At 51.4% G+C, this 19,058-nt stretch overlaps 2 protein-coding genes across 3 annotated transcripts; one reads left to right on the top strand and one right to left on the bottom strand.

The window, feature by feature from the left end:
- Nucleotides 1–702: 702 nt before the first annotated feature.
- Nucleotides 703–2,853, top strand: Pgam2 (phosphoglycerate mutase 2). Its single transcript, XM_005366180.2, has 3 exons — nucleotides 703–1,148; nucleotides 1,241–1,421; nucleotides 2,653–2,853. The coding sequence occupies exons 1-3, from the start codon at nucleotides 735–737 to the stop codon at nucleotides 2,817–2,819; spliced, it is 762 nt and encodes a 253-aa protein (XP_005366237.1). The 5' UTR covers nucleotides 703–734; the 3' UTR covers nucleotides 2,820–2,853.
- A 1,036-nt stretch (nucleotides 2,854–3,889) lies between these two features.
- Dbnl (drebrin like) lies at nucleotides 3,890–17,653 on the bottom strand. 2 transcript variants are annotated; one of them, XM_005366178.2, is made up of 13 exons: nucleotides 17,498–17,653; nucleotides 12,614–12,669; nucleotides 10,480–10,592; nucleotides 9,807–9,881; nucleotides 8,629–8,775; nucleotides 7,450–7,527; nucleotides 7,098–7,249; nucleotides 6,916–6,967; nucleotides 6,458–6,551; nucleotides 6,070–6,165; nucleotides 5,858–5,967; nucleotides 5,078–5,183; nucleotides 3,890–4,589 (listed from the first exon to the last, which is right to left on the bottom strand). In XM_005366178.2, exons 1-13 carry the CDS (start codon nucleotides 17,578–17,580, stop codon nucleotides 4,450–4,452), a joined length of 1,302 nt encoding a protein of 433 aa, XP_005366235.1. In that variant the 5' UTR covers nucleotides 17,581–17,653; the 3' UTR covers nucleotides 3,890–4,449. The 2 variants fall into 2 exon arrangements, with proteins under 2 accessions (XP_005366235.1, XP_005366236.1); XM_005366179.2 differs by having other exon boundaries at nucleotides 6,916–6,964.
- Between the last annotated feature and the right edge of the window lie 1,405 nt (nucleotides 17,654–19,058).

Raw genomic sequence — 19,058 nt, 5'->3', positions numbered from 1 at the left:
GCCCGAGGAAGGCCTCCAGCCGAAGTAATTCTCTACTAAGTTGAGTGCAGAGGTGTGTGTGTGTGTGCATGGTGGAGGGGATTCTCCTGGCAACAAGTGCCTCCAACACACTAACACAGGCAATGCATGTGTGCTGAGACAGGGACCTGGGCAGGAAGCAGTCACCTGCTGTAGACACACGCATTAATGTATGCACCGACCTCTTCGGGTGGTGACCTGTACATACACACGTTTAACACTAGGCTAGATTCGTTCCTGAGACAGGCTTGAGCTCATCTTATTGTGTTAAGAGGCTGAGGCAGGAGGATTGCAGCTTGGGCCACATAGTTAAGGCCTATCTTAAACATCAGCAGTGGGCCTGGAATAGTTTTGTTTCTGCCTGAGCAGGAAAGGGCTGGTGGAGACCCTGAAAGTCCCAGAATGTCAAAGAACATTATTTCCATGGAGAACAGCCCCAGGCTTGACTTCTACCCTTCACCCAGCCCCACCCAGCTTGGCCCCAGGGGCCAGCTGGTTATGGACTTGTCATCTGAGCCCAGGCAGAGTGTGGGCTATTTTTAAGTCTCTGAAGTACACCCCACCCCCCAGTTCTACTACTGGTCGCCTGCCTCTGCCTGCACCTCCTGGAATGCTGATTGGCAGTTGGGGCTGGTGTGGGGGCTGGGAAAACTGTTATAAAGCTGAAAGAGCTAAGCAAGTAGCTGTCACCTGGAACTCCAGTGTCCCTTGCCACCATGGCCACACATCGCCTAGTAATGGTTCGCCATGGTGAGAGCTTATGGAACCAAGAGAACCGTTTCTGTGGCTGGTTTGATGCAGAACTGAGTGAGAAGGGGGCTGAGGAGGCCAAACGGGGGGCCAGTGCCATCAAAGATGCCAAAATGGAGTTTGACATCTGCTACACATCGGTGCTAAAGCGAGCCATTCGCACCCTTTGGACCATCCTGGATGGTACGGACCAAATGTGGCTGCCTGTGGTGCGTAGCTGGCGCCTCAATGAGAGGCACTATGGGGGCCTCACAGGCCTCAATAAGGCGGAGACGGCTGCAAAGCACGGGGAGGAGCAGGTGAAGATCTGGAGGCGTTCCTTTGACACCCCGCCACCCCCCATGGACGAGAAACACCCCTACTACACTTCCATCAGCAAGGTGGGCCAGGTGCTGGGAAGCCGGAAGGCTGGGAGCCTGCGTGGGAGGGCTACCCAGGGAGCAAACACAAGTGTTCATGTGTCCATCCCCAGGACCGGCGTTATGCAGACTTGAAGTCTGGGGAGCTGCCTACCTGTGAGAGCCTCAAGGACACCATTGCCCGGGCCCTCCCCTTCTGGAACGATGAGATAGCACCCAAGATTAAGGCTGGCAAGAGAGTGCTTATTGCCGCCCATGGAAACAGCCTGCGCGGCATCGTGAAGCATCTGGAAGGTGAGGCTCATCCTCAGGAAAGATGGGAGACAGGAACTAGTAACAGCCCTGACGTGTTTCAGATATTTTACATAGGTGAGGGTTTCAAAAGCAGATTGAGGTTAAGAGTTGAGAAATGCTTTTATGTTGTTCTATTCCCAGCATACACTGGGCTACTGTGACGAAGGTGGCGAGTTTAGTCGACACAGCACAGCTGAGCCACCCCACCCCACAGGCGCTAATTATAGGGTAGGCTTAAGGCACCCATAGGGGACAAGGGCGGGATTCTGCCCCAATGCTGCCTTGTTACTGAAGCTTGAACAAGCCACTTGAGTTGCTACAGAACTCTTGGCATCTCTCCTAGTGCTGCCTGCTTCCCCCCCCCCTTAAGATAGTCTCACCGAACCCAAGGCCTTGAACTTGAGGTCCTTTGGCCTCAGATATAGGCTACAATGAACAGCCCACTCCCTGCACAAAGCTGAACCACTGTCTCCCTCCCCACAGCTTCTTTAGGCAAAACGCGGTCTGAGTGCAGAGCTATGGTTATTTAACCACCTTAGGCTTGCAGAGCGACTCCCACTCAAGAGCAAGGTTGACGGACTGGCCTCGGGGGCCATGTGGGCATAGGGAAGTCACCAATTATGGTCCCAACTGGGTCTTAGACACTGTAAGTCTATTAGATTCTGGACAACCTTTAGGTTTGCTGGGATCCTAAGAAAGGAGTGGGGTATGACCCGTTTCCCCAGCTAGTGAGTGTACTAATGAACAGATGTGCAACATGAGGGGGACACCTCTGCCCCTCCTCCCTGGACTGGGTTCTGAGAAAGTACATGGGGAGTGCTCCAGGGAACACTCCTGGGTCCCCTGCTTGGTAGGGATTGGGTGATGGCAACGGCAAAGGTTGAACTGCTATTCCAGGCAGGGGCTGCTGGAGCAGGCAGGGTCAAGTTTCCTGTTCCTTCCCTGCTCAGAATTTAGAACCTCTAGAAACCAAATGACTCGTCTCAACCGTCTTTAGTTTGGCCAGTTCACCCTGGGCTGAGAGCATGCATGGCAACACTCAGGTTACAGCTATTGATGGTGGGTGTTCTTGTCTTGCTGCTGGGCTATTTCTGTAAGCAGGTCCGCCTTGACCTTTAGGCACATGTCTGTGGTCTTGCTCTCATGGATGGGTTAACTGGCAGCATCCTAGTACCAAGGCCATGTTGTATGAACTGAGTGGAAGGCGCTAAGAACACTGTTTCTGCTCCAGGGATGTCAGATCAGGCCATCATGGACCTGAACCTGCCCACGGGAATCCCCATCGTGTACGAGCTGGACCAGGCGCTGAAGCCTATCAAGCCAATGAGGTTCCTGGGAGATGAAGAGACAGTTCGGAAGGCCATGGAAGCTGTTGCCGCCCAGGGCAAGGCCAAGTGAGGGTGTACGTGGGCAATAAAGTTCCTTCTGCACAGTACCAAGTTTAGCATGGCCAGACTTGGTCTGCCAAGCTCAACTCAGTCATGAGGACTCCTGGGTCCAGGGTTGCAGCTATCCCTAACTCAACATTGATGGGGGGAGAAGTCCAGTACCCATCTCTGGCTATCAGGGTGCTAAATCAGGACTATGCACACCCCGTGTGTGTGACCAATCCCCTGCAGTGACCCTGCAGCTCTGGAGTCACTTGGTTACATTAAGGAGAAAAGCAATGTGCCCTGAGCTTCTCCATGAGAAACAGGAAGTGTGACTCTTGACCACTTTCTTTCAGGGTGGCTTTCTGCTATCTCTGTGACCTCTTAACTGGCATGCCAAGTGTACCTCCCAGACAGGACAAGTCTATCTGACTAAGCCTGCAACAGTTTTAGCTCATAGGGCCTCCATGGCCTGCTGTCCTAAAGGATAGGCAGAAGATGGGGAGGAAGTAGGCTTGACCACAGCATGAGGTCGGTGGTTTCCCTGGGCACTTCTGCTCCAGGCTACCAGCGGGCAAGTCTGGGGTCAAGTATGTCCACTACCTCCAGGCAGATGAGTGTTGGACCATGTTGCAGAGGCTCCTGGAGGGAACTCTGCAGCTGTGGTGTCTTCTAGAACTGAAATGCAGGAAGGCTCCAACATGAGTTATAGCTTATTTATATACTCCAACCCCTTTTTTTGAGACTGAATCTCTATGTAGCTCTGGCTGTCCAGGAACTGAAAAAGAGCAGGCTGACCTTATGGCCTTGAATTCATGGAGATCCACCTGCCGCTGCCTCCTACGTGCTGGGGTTAAAGGCCACACCACCATGCCAGGTTCATTTGTACTTCCTATAGGAGGCTAAACAGCCAGTTTGTTTGAGGGCACATATGTGTAAACACACATGTACACTTCTGTATGATGCAGATAGAGCCCCCAGGCTGGGCTTTCTTCCATGTGGGAGCAGTGATGAGCTGTGGGCCTCACTGCAGGTCTTAGATCGTTTATCAGACACAGATGGGCGGAGCCAGCAGACATGAGTGAACCACAAGATACATGTCATGTCTGATTTTTCACATTATCAGAGATGGGAGCTTGGTCGTCCCATCCCTTCTTCCCACAACACAGGCACGGGGACAGAGAGGGAGTGAGGTAGGGAAGCCCCTAGTAAGAAAACCTCCCTGCTGTCAAAACCGTCATGTTCTACTCGGACTTTGGTCAAGACTTAAGTTCATGATTCCCGAGGAAACAGCTGCAGCTACCACCCTTGAGAAGCCACAGAGAGAAAGAAAGGCAGATGCAGAACGTGGCCCCCAGATGTCCCTGCTGACCCCAACTTCTCAGTGCTGCTGTCCTCGGGCAGAGGTCACCCAGGAGTGGGCCACAGGTTAAGCTTGGATCAATACGCCATTCCCACTGGGGTCAAGTGTAAGTCTGGTAGGAGGTCCTGAAGGTTGTGGTAAGCATTTGGGGGAGCAGCGGGAAAGGGCGACATCTGGGGTGACAGCACTCAAGGCAGAGGGAGCCTGTCCTCACTGAAGTTCCATTCCCGGAAGAGTGTCAAACATTAACTCTCAGGCCTCCTCTTTGGGTGGAGAAGGAAGACAGGCCTCGGCCTCACTCTATGAGCTCCACGTAGTTGGCAGGAAACATGCCAAAGTGGCCGTCAGGCCCGTAGCCACGCCACCAGCCTTCATCAATCACCTCGATGCCTGTGATTAGGTTCTCAGGGTCAAAGGAGATCTCTGTGTCGTCAGCTGCAGGAAGGGAAGCCGAGGGATGGCATCTTGGTGCCTTGCCGCACCCCTCACCTGTCCCCAAGGAGCCCAGTGCCATCCAGTCCGGCGGCACCAATGTGCCTGTACCTGCACTGGCCACCACTCAAGGCAGAGCATCCTAAAGATCACTCCTTTAAATCCTTGTTCCTCAGTGCCCTAACCCTGAAGGCTGGGAGCTGACACGCAGGCCTCACTTCTCCCATCAGACCTGGAAGGTCTACAGTAAGGATGGCTATAGGGATTCTGTGAGAGGCTGGTGGATGGTAGGCAGCCAACTGGAGGCACGTGCTCTTCAGGACAGACGTTCCAAGGCCGTGGGCATTCCCACTACAGAGGGCCTTCCATCCCATCCCCTATCTTTTCTTTCAGATACCCTCTGGAGCTAACCCCCAGAAAGCCCCTGTACACATTCTTGTTCCCTAATCTCGGGATTTGTGACCCGTGACTGTTAGCTAGAGGACTCTTACCTGCCTGGTAGTCGTACAAGGCCCTGGCACACAGCCCCTGCCCACTGAGGCCCTGGCCCTGCATGTAGTTGTCGATGTGTACGGAGTCAGCCCCTTGCTGCTGTACCTGTTGGAAGTGAGAACGATGGCATTACCCCAGTCTCAGCCTTCGCCCAAGGCTCAGACTAAGCTGGGATCTGGGGCAAGGGCATCGAATACGAGAGGGCCCTGTAGGGCAAGGGGCTGTGGCTGCCTGGTACACTTGCAGCACGGCTCTCATCTCAAAGGTAGCACACAAAGGAGCTCTTGGCATCTGTCATCAACCACACAGGGCACTGGCACACACGACTACGGCACAGCACGGTTCCAAGGAGAATGAGCAGACTCACAGGTAGGCTGCTTGTCTACCATGCTCAAGGCCTTGGATTCTATCATCCATGCCACAAAACAAAACAAAACTAAGCTGTGATGGGGGCAATCCCCACACTCAGGAAGGCCGGGTCAACAGGATCTCTAGCTGAAGACTACACAGTGAGACCCTGTCTTCAAAATACAGTGAAGAGATGGTTCAGTAGTTAAGCGCATTTGCTGCTCTTGCAGAGGATCCCAGCTTGGCTCTCAGAACCCATGCAGCTCACAACTGTAATCCCTGCTCCAGAGGCATCTGATGTTTTCTTCTGGCTTCCACACGTACCACACACACATACAGGTCAAAAACTCATAAAATAAAAACAGAAAAAAACAATACAACCCTAGTACCCTAAAACATGCCACAGGAACTCAGACCTATGTCCAACCCACCAGTGGCGGTTCCTCGTAGAGAGCCTCCTGCTCTGGGGCTTCTTCATATGTGGGTTCTTCTTCTGTCTGGACTGCAGACAGACTGCTAGGTGCTGGCTCCTCACAGACACCTACAGCAAAGGCCACAGCAGGATATGACCTTCTTTCTACAAAAGTCCCCCTCTCAATCATCATCTCCCCCCCAGGGCTGTACAAGGTTACAGGGGTCTTGCCTGCACTGGGCCTTGAGACGGTGGGAGTTGGCTCTCTGCCATAGGAGGCTTCTGGCTGAGTGAGCTGCTTCTGCAGGAAGGGGCTCCTCAGCTTACCTGAACAACCCAGAAAACACCAAGTCATTACTTCAGCTATAACACACCTGCACTCCACAGACCTGCCTAGTGTGTCTGAAGTAGGGCCCCTGCTAACACAGGTAACACCCCAGGGTTTCGGGCTGTGTGAATCTGTGGGCAGTAGAAATGCAGGACAAAGGGTCACCTGGATTCTGGCGGCTCTCCTCATTCTTTTGTCGCCCTTTAAAACATGCCCTGGAGGCCCCTGCATGGACTCTAGGCTTCCCCTCGGTCCACCCTGTTTTGTTGCCAGGCCCAGAGGAGGTCTCACCTGGCTGAGAGCTGGAGAGAGAGGTGGTGGACATAGCCCTCTCCTTCTGCTTGAAAATCTCTCGTGGGTGTGGGGCCTGCTGCCCAGCAGACTCCTGGGAGAAGCACAGAAGCATGCTTTGACCCCCGCGGTGACTGAGAACCCAAAGGCTTCTCACCTGACTGCCCTACCTCAGAAAGCAGGCCCTCAACGCTGTGTTAAGTGTGTGTAGGATGAGTTAGAATGGGGACTAGGGAGACGAGGAGCTGACAGGGCCTCTCCCAAGAGCGGCTTCGAGCCATGCCCAAAGCTTCTGTCCTGGTTTCCCCCACTGCTTCTCTGTGTGCACAGATGCGTCTCAGGTTGACTGCAGAGGTCTGGGCTAAGCCTCAATCCAACAATAAGGATTTCACCAAGTGGCTAAGACAGAGCCAAACTAGCAAATCCCCAGGTCTGTTGAAGAGATGCCTGAAACTCACCCATTCCTGTCTGCTCCTTGAAACCACTTCTTGCTCCTGCTCACACGTCCTGCTGGAAGGGTCGAGATTAGGAGAGCTGAAGCTGGCAGCAGCTCCTCATGCTGTTCCCTCAGTTCCTGCCCCAGAACAGGCGAGCATTTGGGGACAGCCATAACCACTTGCCCAGGGCATGGTGGGCTAACCTTGGGGTTCCAGATGATCTGTGCTGTTCCTGGTAGCGCTGCTCACGGCGGGCAGCCTCCTGCAGCTCTCGCTCACGCCGCTCCTCCTCCAGCCGCTGCCGCTCCTCCTCAGCCCTTCGCTTCTCCTCCAGTCTGCGGTTCTCCTCTTCCTTCTGCAGAGGGAGCTGCGCACTTAGCCATGTGCAGCCCCCTAGGCTTTAACCCCTGCCAGGGACAGGGTCCCTCAAAGGGCCATGTCAAAGAAGGAATACTGCAGCCCACCATGCACTGTGCCTTCAGTGTAACCAGCTGTAAGGACAATGCCCAGCAGCCTGTCTGTCAGTGTGCCCGCCCCCACTACTACAGCACTCACCTCAGCCTTGGCCCAGAAGCTATCTTTGCCAACCCTCTTGATCTCAGACTCGGCGTTGGTTTTCTGGTACACGGAGCCCTAGAGAAGACACAGTGGATGCAGGCACGAGTGGAGCAGGGTAAAGGGAATTTGTCAGCTCTAGAGAGCACGTGAAACCTTCTAGGTCTGCACCTGAGAGGCTCAGAGGAGCCTGGACTGCCACTCACAAGAAGACACACCAAGACGTTCAGAAAAAAGTCTGGAGCTGGGTGTGGTAGTGCACACCTGTAAGCGCAGCACTTGGGAGGCTGAGGCAGAAGGATCTTGAGTTCAAGGCCAGCCTGGCCTATAGAGCAAGGCCCTGTTTCAAAAACTAAACAAAACAAGGTCTAGAAAGATGGCTCAGGGGCTAAGAGCACTACTGCTCCTGCAGAGGACCAGGTTCCCAGCACCCACATGGGATAGCTGTCTGTAACTCCAGTTCCAGAGGATCTGTTGTGGCCCCTTTCTGGCCTCTGCAGGCACCGTACACATGTAGTGCACAGACACACATACAGGCAAAACACCCAGACATGCTACACATAAAATAAAGACAAAACTACATCTTTAAAACAAACAAAAAAACAAAAGCTCAGGGAGACCACCCCAGCAAGGACATGGCACCCTAAGAGCACAGGGTGTGTGTCCATGTCCATGTGTGTCTATGGTGGCAACTGGTCCTCACTGATGGGAACAGGAGGATTTTTATCCTAGACTCCTGGCAATTCTAAAGTAGGCTGCTCTTCAGACAGCTGACTGCTGGCAACATCCAGAAGCATCACCATGGATCCCAATTGTATGACTAATAAGTGGTTTGCAGCCATGAGCGCCACATGATGCCAGAGCCACAGGCCTGTGTGGTTTCAGGCTCCACAATAAAGCCGCCAGAAGTTCTCCACAACGGCTCCCCCGACCATCTAAGTCATGCGGACACTATAGCTCTTGGGGTATTAGACTATCACAGCTGTGGGCAGTTGCTGAAGAGCCTCTGCCACAAGCTGGCTCTCCAATAGCAAAGCCATGGGGTTGGTGCCCATCAGGGCATAGGATCACCATCAAGAGATGCCAAGCAGAAGGAATTGTTACTCAGACACTAAAAACTACATTTTTGGTCCCCTGCTCTTAGGGATGGAGGAAGGTCCATGTCAGGGCAGCACTCACCACTGGGGCCTGAGGCCCTGTATCCTGGAAGCAGGCGCTTTCCCTATGGAAGCTGTAGTTAGCTCCAGAGGCCTTGGCGACCTTCTCCATGATGCACTCAGGCTCCACGTCCTCCTCAGCCCGTGCATTGATGGTCACATGGGCACCCTGGAGCAGAAGCAGCACTTGAAATATAAGCCTTGCAAACTTAGGAGAGAACAGGCCAAACTATCTGTCCATATAGCAAAGGCCAGCACTGCATACAAGACTAGTATCAGGAGACACCAGGGGCCAGCTCTCCCCAGCCGTCAATGCTACAAAGTTCCTGTTGCAGTTCAACAGATGCTCAGGCACCTTCCATCTATTCAATGAAACTGACTCCTTCCTGAGTAGCTGACCTGAGACCTCATTAGCGGTTATTATATTGGAAGCTCACCAAGTACTCGGAAGCAGAGTCCTTGCCTAGCATGTGAGAACCTGGGTTTGTTCTCAGCACAAAAATTTGAAAACTTAATTAAAAGCTTTCAGACCAGATGGGAGAACTAAGGTATGTCTAAAGACATACTGGCAGAAACAGAAATCAGTCTCAAGTCTCCTTGCCAGGAACCAAGCAAATGCAAAGTCAGCTGACAACAAAATTATAAATTAATTGTGATAGCAATGTCTCTTAAATTGGAAGACACTACAGCTGTTACAGCTGTGGGATGAGTGACACAAATGCTAGTATAAATGGGCAGCAAAGGGATGCATCAGAGGGTACGTGGGCAGGGCGGCAGCAGCTTCTTCCTTCAAGTCTTGCTGCTGCTGTTTAACCTCTCTCTCTCTCCTCTCTCTCTCTCTTTTCTTTCTTTTTTAGCTTTATGAGACAAGGTCTCACTAGGTAGCCCTAGCTGGCCTCAAACTCAAAGAATCCGCCTGCCTCAGCCTCCGGAGTGCTGGGATTAAAGGCGTGTGCCATCATGCCAAACACTGCTAAACCACAGAGAGGATCAGCAAAGCAGTTGGGTCAGTCCTGGAGTGGCCCTTATCTTGCCCTACTGAAGCCAGGGAGAGGTGGCTTTGCCCATATCCTGCTGCTCAGCCAGAACATTGGCTATGGTCCTGCTCCTGTTTCCAGCTCCCTTCCAGTTTACCTGTATTCAGGAATCTAGAGTACTGGATCCTGCAAGGCCCTTTGCAGGGCTTGGCTTAGCCCTCACCTTCAGGAAGTTGGCCATGGTGCTGACGTGGTTGGCGCATGCTCCCTTCCGCACATCATTCACACCCTCGCCTGTCTGCAACACAAGCACAGATAGCATGACCCAGACCTCCTCCAAAGCCACTTCCTGGCCCACAATTCCCAGGAACCCAACAGTTTCCCTATCTCTCCTAAAGGCACTCCGTCCCCTCCTCCCAGACAAAGCCATTCTCCCGAATGAGTCACACAGATGAGATCAGTCTTCATACTTTCCGAGCTCAGGGTGCAATCTGAGAAACATGGCTGCTGGCTTCCCAAGTGGGGGCATTTCTCAAACATTCCTGGTCCTCAACTAGGGGGACCTATGCTGTTGGAGTTCCTATCGCTATACTTTCAAGACTCCTGAACACAACCGCAGTCCCTCTCTTTCATCAGAGCCATCTCAGGGCGGGGATTTTTTTGTAATAATTTCTACTCCATTCTGCAGGAATCCTTCTGGGCTTTGGGGGTGAATCCCAAGCAAAGCCATTCATTCCTTGGTTCAATGAATGGACGGTTTACTCTACTCATCCCCATTCTTAACCAACAGTCCTGCTGACCCACTGAGTGGTGTAGCGAACCACTGTTCCCAAGGCCAAGTCAAAGGAGAGGAGACAAGGGGCTGCTGCAATGACATCAGCCATGAATCCACATACCCAGTTGATGAGGACAAACTTGGGCAGGCCGGAGTTGGGGTCCTTCACCCTGCAGAAGGCGTACATCACCTTCCCACTGTTGAGTTCCTCCACCAGCTCCTCCAGGCCTCCCTCTGCAGAGTTACAGGAAGGCTCAGAGGCAGCCTGCACCCCTACCCACCAGTGCTCGCCCCAGCCGCCTCAGAATCCTTCTGGGACCCAAGTTTAAAATCAGACTCCAAGGATGAACGGGCAGCTCAGCGGCAGAGTGCCTGGCTAGCACCTATCCTGGGCCAATCTCCAGCTCCACAAAATAGTAAGCAAACAGGTAAATGAACATAAAATAACCCGACTCTTGGGTCCCAGCCCCACTCAGCTGACTCAGCAGAGCTTGTGGGACTCAGTGAAGTGCGTTTCTGGCAAGCACGTCAGGTGCCCCCACCACCTCTCAGTTTTTTTTTTTAACCCACAATAGTTTGTTTTTGTTTCTGAAAATCGCTTCTCTAAGATTGAGAAGGAAATCATAAATAAAAGGCTTTACTATATTTACTTTACTTCTTTCTTTTTTGTTTTTGAGACAGGTCTCTATATAGGCCCGGCTGTCCTAGAACTGTAGACCAAGCTGGCCTCAAACTCAGAGTGCTCCACCTGTTGGCTTCTGTCTCCTGATCGCTGGGGCCATAGGTGTGCGTTACTGTGCCTGCACAGCACCAGATCTCTGAATGGAAGAGCTCTATGACAATGTTACCAAGGAAGGCCTGGGACAAGAGCCTACTAATGCTCCCTTGTCACAGACTATGTGTCCACCAGAGTCAGACCTTTTGGGACATCCCAGAGATAAACAGTTAGTGAAAACTCTCACAGTCTTGGCTGGAGACGATGAGCTGCCCTAAGCCATTCTCCCTGACACTGTGCTTCAAGCTCTAAATTTCCTGGGTCACACATTTCAGCTACAGGGCTCCCCAGAACCTAGGGCAGCAGCATTCTGATGGGCAACAGAGTCGTGCCTTGTGCCAGCCAGAAGCTCCGACTGCTGATATGTGCAGCTCTCAGGCATATACAGTGTCATGTGAGATGACCAATCGGTGGCGATTCTAGAGGGAGGATGCATCAGCAAGAATATCTCATGGTGGAAAGGAACTTTTCTATCAACAATAGTACCTAAAACCACACTCTCATTTGCCTGAGCAGAGAGCATGTTCCAGGCACTCACTTGGAGTGGGGAGGTCAGGCAGGCCCTAAGGACAGCCATGCTAGCCTCGAGCTTGGGAGAGCCAAGGATTTCAGCTGAGAGGTCTGTCTCATACCAACAGGCATTTCTTTTTTTTTGTTTTTTTTTCTTTTTTTTTCTTTTTTTTTTGTTTTTTTTTGGTTTTTCGAGACAGGGTTTCTCTGTGGCTTTGGAGCCTGTCCTGGAACTAGCTCTGTAGACTAGGCTGGTCTCGAACTCACAGAGATTCACCTGCCTCTGCCTCCCGAGTGCTGGGATTAAAGGCGTGCGCCACCATCGCCCGGCTCCCCAGGCATTTCTGGCTTAGCTGACTTGCCTATTTCTCCCAGTGGTAGCCAAGAGACAGTATTTCTTTGAAATACCAAATCAAGGTCCTCACAATCACCTGCGGCCACACTGGCTCTCCCTAAGGAGGGTCACACCTTTGCATGTAGTTGCCCAAGACCAGGGCAGGACAGAGTCAGAGAACATATATGTTGTGGGTCTTCACCTACACCAGCTTGAAGACTGGCATCCTCAATCTGTAGTGCCTTGGACAAGGGCTGCCCATAAGCTGGAGGGCGGGCTGCTTCTTAAGACAGTAGCAGTGTCCTGGCCCAGCCAAAGACAGCCAAAGAATGTCTTCATTAGCAAACGTGAAACACATCAGTGTGTCATGGCTGACATGGCTCTGGCCATGGTCCACTTTCAGATCAGGAGTAGTCTGGAGCTAACTCAGTAAAAGGTCTGCGAAAAATCAACTGGGGGAAGGGTCACTGTGGCTGAACTGGAGAAAGGAGACGCCTGTGTGCCCGAATTCCCTTCTGCTCCTGTGATGGCTTAAATGTCAGCTGAGGTGGTCCAGAGCTAGCCACAACCTCTCCCCGTTGTGTATCTCACTCTCTTCTCTTCTGGTGCTGAGAGCCTGTGTGGGTTCATACTCACCGCCTGTGCCAGCCACACGGATGTCATTGCTGTTGCCTTCATAGGTAAACAGAGCCCTGAAAGGAAACACAAGCGGGCTCAGTGGCCAGCACCCACACTCGACCCACTGCACCTACATGGCAGGCGCAGGCTCCCCTGTGCCCTGCCCTGCCTTGGCACGTAGGAACAGGCTACTCTGAGGCTAACTAGCCATGGACTCCCTTTGAGAGAAAGCCATGGAGATTGTGGAAGGACATACATACATCTACTGAGGGGAAGATACAAGTACAGAATTGTGTGTTCTTTCTGCACACTCATGAAAGAAACACTCAACTGGATTGTAGGTGCATAAATTTCAAAAGGCATAATATGTCTACATATTTCCGAATCCAAACACCTAAAGGAGAAGCAGGAAGGAGAAAGATGCCATGGGTACTCCTGAGTATATCGGCCCTGCTTCTACAGCCTGTGGGTGGAGCACAAGCTCTTTCTGTCTTGAGATTCTCTTAATATGCACTTTACCGGGAGTATACAGCAACAGAAAACAGACAATTACATAATACCGAGTCCCAGTTAAGACCAGTGATCCAAACTGGGCAGTGGTGGCGCACGTCTTTAATCCCAGCAGTCAGGAGGCAGAGGCAGGGGGATCTCTGGGAGTGCAAAGTCAGCCTGGTCTACAGAGTGAGTTCCAGAGCAGCCAGGGCTGTTACACAGAAAAACTCTGTCTTGAAAAACAAACAAACAGGGGCTGGAGAGATGGCTCAGCAGTTAAGACTGCTTTTCTAGAGGGCCTGAGTTCAATTCCCAGAAACCACATGTGGCTCACAACCATCTATAATGAGATTTGGTGCCCTCTTCTGACGTATAGGTGTACATGAAGATAGAGCACTCATAAACACATGAATCTTAAAAAAAAGAAAACAAAGGAGAAAAAAGAAAAACAAACAAAGGCCCCCAGTCCACCGAGCCTCTGACGGATAGAAGCCCACAGGCTTTCCATCCAGCAGAGCCTTAACTTGATGAGCCAACTCCAAGCTGGGTGTGTAGAACTAATTATTCAAACAATTCTAGATGATTTTAGCTTATACACTTGCTCTCTAGAAGCAGTGAGGAAATACGATGAATCTGTTTAGTATAGGCAATTGACCAGAATGAAGGCTATTGCTGGAAGAACCTGGAGAGGTGGCCTCAGGAAGGCAAGCTGTACCTGAGGGTCACAACATGGGGCCCAGGCATTAAACGATCTTGCACCAACACTAACAACCCCAGCAGGGGTGACAAGCATGAGGCACAAGAACTGACCCAGGTGACAGCAAATCAGCTCGAGAGACAGAAACTCCAGACTAAGTTCCAAGAGGTTGTCAGTGCCACGACAAATGCATGTCCTGAGAGTCACAGGAGGTCACCAGGAAGGAGATGCTGCTTCCCAGAGCAGAGGACCCCAGCCAACAGATATTCAGCCCAAATTGGTAGAGCTCTCTGGAAGAAACAAGTCCCTTCCTCTTGGTGACGAGCGCTGGCTGTTAGGGCGGCGAGGCTAGAAGAAGCAGCAGAGGACAGAAGGGATCTAGCAGCAAAGAAAGACCTGCCTGGTGTCTGGGGTCTAGACCTCCAACCTCCCCCACTTTCTCCTGTGTTCTATCTGAAACTACCTTTGGAATGTTTTTCAGTTCAAGCTAGATATAGTGGCACATGCTTGGTAATCCCAGCACCAGGAGGCAGTGATGGAGGGAGGCAGAGGCAGATAGATCCAGGTAGATTCAAGATCAGGCTGGACTACATGGCGAGATTCTGGCTCAAACAAAACAAAACAAAAATCTATCAAGACTGGGAAGGCAGCTCAGTTGACAAAGTATTTGTTATGCAAAACATGGGGACCTGAGGTCCATCCCTGTCCCCATGAAAAAGCCAGACACAGCTGGGGAAGACACACAGATAGAATCTGGAACTTCCTGGCCACCCAGTCTAGAAAATTAGTGAGAATGAGGTTGAATGAGACCCTCTCTCTCAAAAAAAGAAAAAGGAAAAAAAAAAAAAATTAGGGCATAAGAGTCCTTTCTGCTCTTGCAGAGGACCAAAGTTTGGTTCCCATCACTCACATGTGACTCACAACAGTCTGTAAATTCAGTTTTTGGGGACCCACACCCTGTTCTAGCTTCTGCAGGCATCAGACACGCACATGGTACACATACACGTAGACAAACACTCATACACATAAAATACAAACAATAAAGTAAGGCAGAGAGTGACTGAGAAAGGCTGACATTGATCTCTGGCCTCCACACACACACTGACATCCATTTGTACCCGTGAATACATCCACACATGCATACGTGCACGTACACACATGCACGCACGTACACACTCACACACACCCCAAAATAGATATTTCACCTCAGAGGCTTTTTCTTGCCTCCACCCGAGCTCCACCCTTATCACAATCAACGCAAAGAAAGCATGGCTCATGGGGCTTTAACAGCAAGAGAGCACCTTCACCACCCAGTCACTCTCGGAATGCGTGCACGCTGACAGCACTGCAGCTATGAACACTCCCTGAAAGTCCTCCCCACGGAATTCACCCTCCAACAGGTCACACACACACACACACCCCTAATGCTAATGTACTGTCAGGGAATGAAGTATGCACAGGGTGGAATAGGAACCAGGGGCGCAGAGGTCACGCCTGTTCTTTGGGGAGGAAGCTGAAGCTAGATTGCAGATGGGGAACTAGAGCTGTGGCTCTGGCCTATAATGTAGCGTGGTACCAGCTCTGTGTGCAGCTTTTTGTGACCAACAATTGAAGACCACCTCTTTTTGACTGTCTATTTACTTTTTCTACATGGTGTAATCCATCCATCAAAAACATATCTAGGCACTAGGGACAGAAACAGGCCTACCCCACCACTTTAGGGAAGAGAAAGAACACACAGATGCACACACTCACACAGATATACAAACTCACACACAGATGCACACATTCACACAGATACATAAATTCACACACAGATGCACATACTCACACAGATATACAAACTCACACACAGATGCACACACTCACACAGATACATAAATTCACACACAGATACTCACACTGATACACACATCACTACTCCATGAAGGTTTCCAGCGTGTATCTTATTTATATCACAAGGAAGTGAAAAGAAACTGGGGGAGATGAGAAGGTGACTATAACTTTAGTTTCAGGGGACCCCACACCTTCTTTCAGACTCTGAAGGCACCAGGCATAAACACGGTCCACATATTAGGACCTGGAGGCCTCTCTGGGAAGACAACCTCAGTGCAGATATGAAAGACAAGACACCATCAAGATGCCATAGAAGCCGTTTCCATGCAGGGGAAGCAGTAAGATCGAGGCTGTGAGGAGGAACTAGCTTGCAGTTTTGAGGAAGAGAAAGACTTTGGTTCAAGGGTGCTCAACAGGTGTGGCCAGTGTAGGCTGCAGGAGGGGCAGGCAAGAGTCTGGGCTTTCTTCAAAGTGCAACAGGAAGCCACTGCAGTTATGGGCAGGGAACCGAGATGGCTCAGATATTTTCTCAGCCAGCGAGTGGGGACCTGCCACACAATCTTGCTGAGTAACTACTGAAATGGCTATGGCAGTAAGGGTGGAGGCCAGAGGCTCGTTCAACTGGAGCGGTGCAGTCTGTGGCACTGCAGGAACCTAAGCAGTAACATGGCTGCCTGGGCAAAGAGAAGGCTCTGCACCCTCAGAAGGGACATGAGTGGTGAGGCAGGGCAATGTCAGACCGAAGTGGAGCAGATGATTCCAGTAAGGGGATCAATGAGTACTTGGGAGACAGAGGCAGGGGAGCTCCAGGCCAGCCAGAGCTATGGAGTGAGGCTTTGTCTCAAAAGCAAGCAAGCTGGCTAGCTCAGCAAGCTCGGGAGACGTGCGCCGCTAGCTAGGCTGTGGGGTATCACTCCCAGTGATGGTTCCTGAGAAGACTGAAGGGCATGAAGATTGAGGGGATACAAAGCAGCAGAAGAAAGATCACAGGACCATGCGATAGGGGTAGTCTCCATGGGAGACTCAACACGGGCAGACTCGGTATGCCGTCCCTCAGTGCTGACCAGAGGGCAGTGGTGATCCCACCACAACTCCAAGGTGCAGTTTGTACTCCCCAGCATTTGTTCACCTTAACCTGCCGTGCTCAGCATATTTCTCGGAAATTTAAGCGCTAAAAACTGGCTAATGGAAACATTTTAAGAAAACGGGAAAGTGAAAGAGAATTGCTATATGTAGCTGAAGGGGGGAGGAGCTCAGCAGGGTCACACTTGAAACTTCAAATCCAAGCTCACAGTACTGTATGTAAATCCCGAGTAAATTGCAGGATGAAACCGAAACACTGACAGCTTAGCAGAGGAAGTCCTAGGGTGCTGGAGGAAAGATGGAGCCTTTCTCAAACAGGTGACAGTATCCCGTTTTTAGTCCCCTTCCTGTAACTCAGAAATGTGATCGAAGAGAACCAGGGACCCAGACCTGACATCCCTGACTGAGCCTTCAGTGTGAGTTCATGACCTCAACCCCGCCGTCACACTGCTTTCAAGGTCTATTCCTGAATCCGGGTTTAAAAGGCCAGGACGCGGCTTCCTCCTTCAAAGGAGTTGGGGAGCTGCGCGGGACCCCTTTGTCCAGGAAGTCCCAGAAAAGACAAGAGGCTGGCGGACAGCGATCACTACAAGACAGAAACCTTCAAGAGACTCCCAGGGCAGAACCGACAACAGGCGGCAGGGGAAAGGTCTGGAGGCAGACAGCAGTGGCGAGGACAGGGTAGCACCGCGCTAGGGTGCAGGGAGTAGGGAAGGTGATCCAGCAACACCACGGCCACGGTGCGCCCCGACCTTCCACTTCCAGGGTCTCCCCGGACCCGCCTCGCTGCCTACCAGTCTGTCGGGGATTTCTCATTGACCACGCGCACGTAGGCTTCCTGCAGCGCCGGCCCGTTCCGGCTCAGGTTCACCGCCATGGCACGCCCCACGGTCCCAGCGATTCTACAGCCTCAGCTCTCCACCGGCCTCCACTGACGACCGGAAGCTCCGCCCCGACGGCCGGAAGCCTCGCCTCTGACGTGCGGAAGCCGCGCCCAGGAGGACGGAAGCGGAAGTAGAGGATTTGCGAACTAGTTTGCCGGTAAAATTGAGGTAGGATGGCTATTGGTGAATTAGAATCCAAGAGAGGCAGGCGGGGCCTTGTGTCCTCGTCCGCAGTCCCCAGGGCGTGGCTTCGAATCGAGCACCGCACTTTTTCTTATTCTTGTTTTAGTTGGTATATTTTGTTTGATAGTAGATTCCCAAGTCGCTCCGGACGAGTAATCCTGAACCTGTGTGTGCACTCGCGCCTCAGAAATTTAATCTGATAGCTGGTGCGGTAGCGCACCCCTTTCATCCCAGCACTCGCGAAGCAGAGGCAGGTGATCTTTAAATTCAGACTAGCTTGGTGTACAGACCAAGTTCCAGGACAGCCAGGGCTACACCGACAAACCCTGTATGGAAAAAAAAAGAAAAGAAATTTAATCATCAGTATCCCGCGTGATGGTATGCGCCTGTGATCCTAGCACTCAAGAGGCAGAAGCTTGAGTTCTAGATTGGCTTGGGCATCATCTACATCATCTAAAATAGAAATTAAAAAATTAGCTCGATGGTGGGATAATAAAGAGAATCTGCTTTGTGGTTCAACTCTAGTTCAAAAATAGTTGCCTGAACTTCTTTATGATGGATCATAACCTATAACTGTAAACTAAAATAAAGCCTTTCTCCTTTCTCTCTCTTCTTTCTTCCTTTCTTTCTTTCTTTCTTTCTTTCTTTCTTTCTTTCTTTCTTTCTTTCTTTCTTTTTTTTTTGAGATAGGGTCTCTCTGTAGCTTTGGAGCCTGTTCTGAAACTAGCTCTTGTAGACTTGTTGGCCTCGAACTCACAGAGATCCACCTGCCTCTGCCTCCCGAGTGCTGGGATTAAAAGCGTGCGCCACCACAGCCCAGCTCCCTTTCTTCTATAAATTGCTTTTTGTCAGGATATTTCATTTCTCTGTCACAGCAGAGAAATGAAAGTAGAAATTACTACACTTAAAATGTTGCAAGAATGGGACGGTGGTGCTGATGGTGCCGGTGCTGATGCTGGTGGTGCTGCTGGTGCTGTTTGTTCTGGTGCTGTTGATGCTGGTGGTTCTGTCTGGTGCTGCTGGTGCTGGTAGTGCTGGTGGTGCTAGTGCTGGTGGCTGGTGCTGGTGGTGATGCTGGTGCTGGTGGTGCTACTGGTGCTGGTTTGTGCTGGAGGATGGTGATGGTGGTGGTGAGATAGCTTGGTGGTTAAGAGCACTGGCTGCTCTTTTAGGGGACCCAGGTTCAATTCCCAGAACCCATATGGCAGCTTACAACCTGTAACTCCAGTTCTAGTGTGCTTGCTGCCCTGCTACCCTCTTCTTGTCTCTGCTGACACCATGCATGGAC

The sequence above is a fragment of the Microtus ochrogaster genome, unplaced genomic scaffold (genome assembly GCF_000317375.1).
Source record: "Microtus ochrogaster isolate Prairie Vole_2 unplaced genomic scaffold, MicOch1.0 UNK6, whole genome shotgun sequence".
Classification (NCBI taxonomy): Eukaryota; Metazoa; Chordata; class Mammalia; order Rodentia; family Cricetidae; genus Microtus; species Microtus ochrogaster.
Note: the sequence above shows the minus strand (reverse complement) of the source record. Positions and strands in the feature narration are given on the sequence as shown.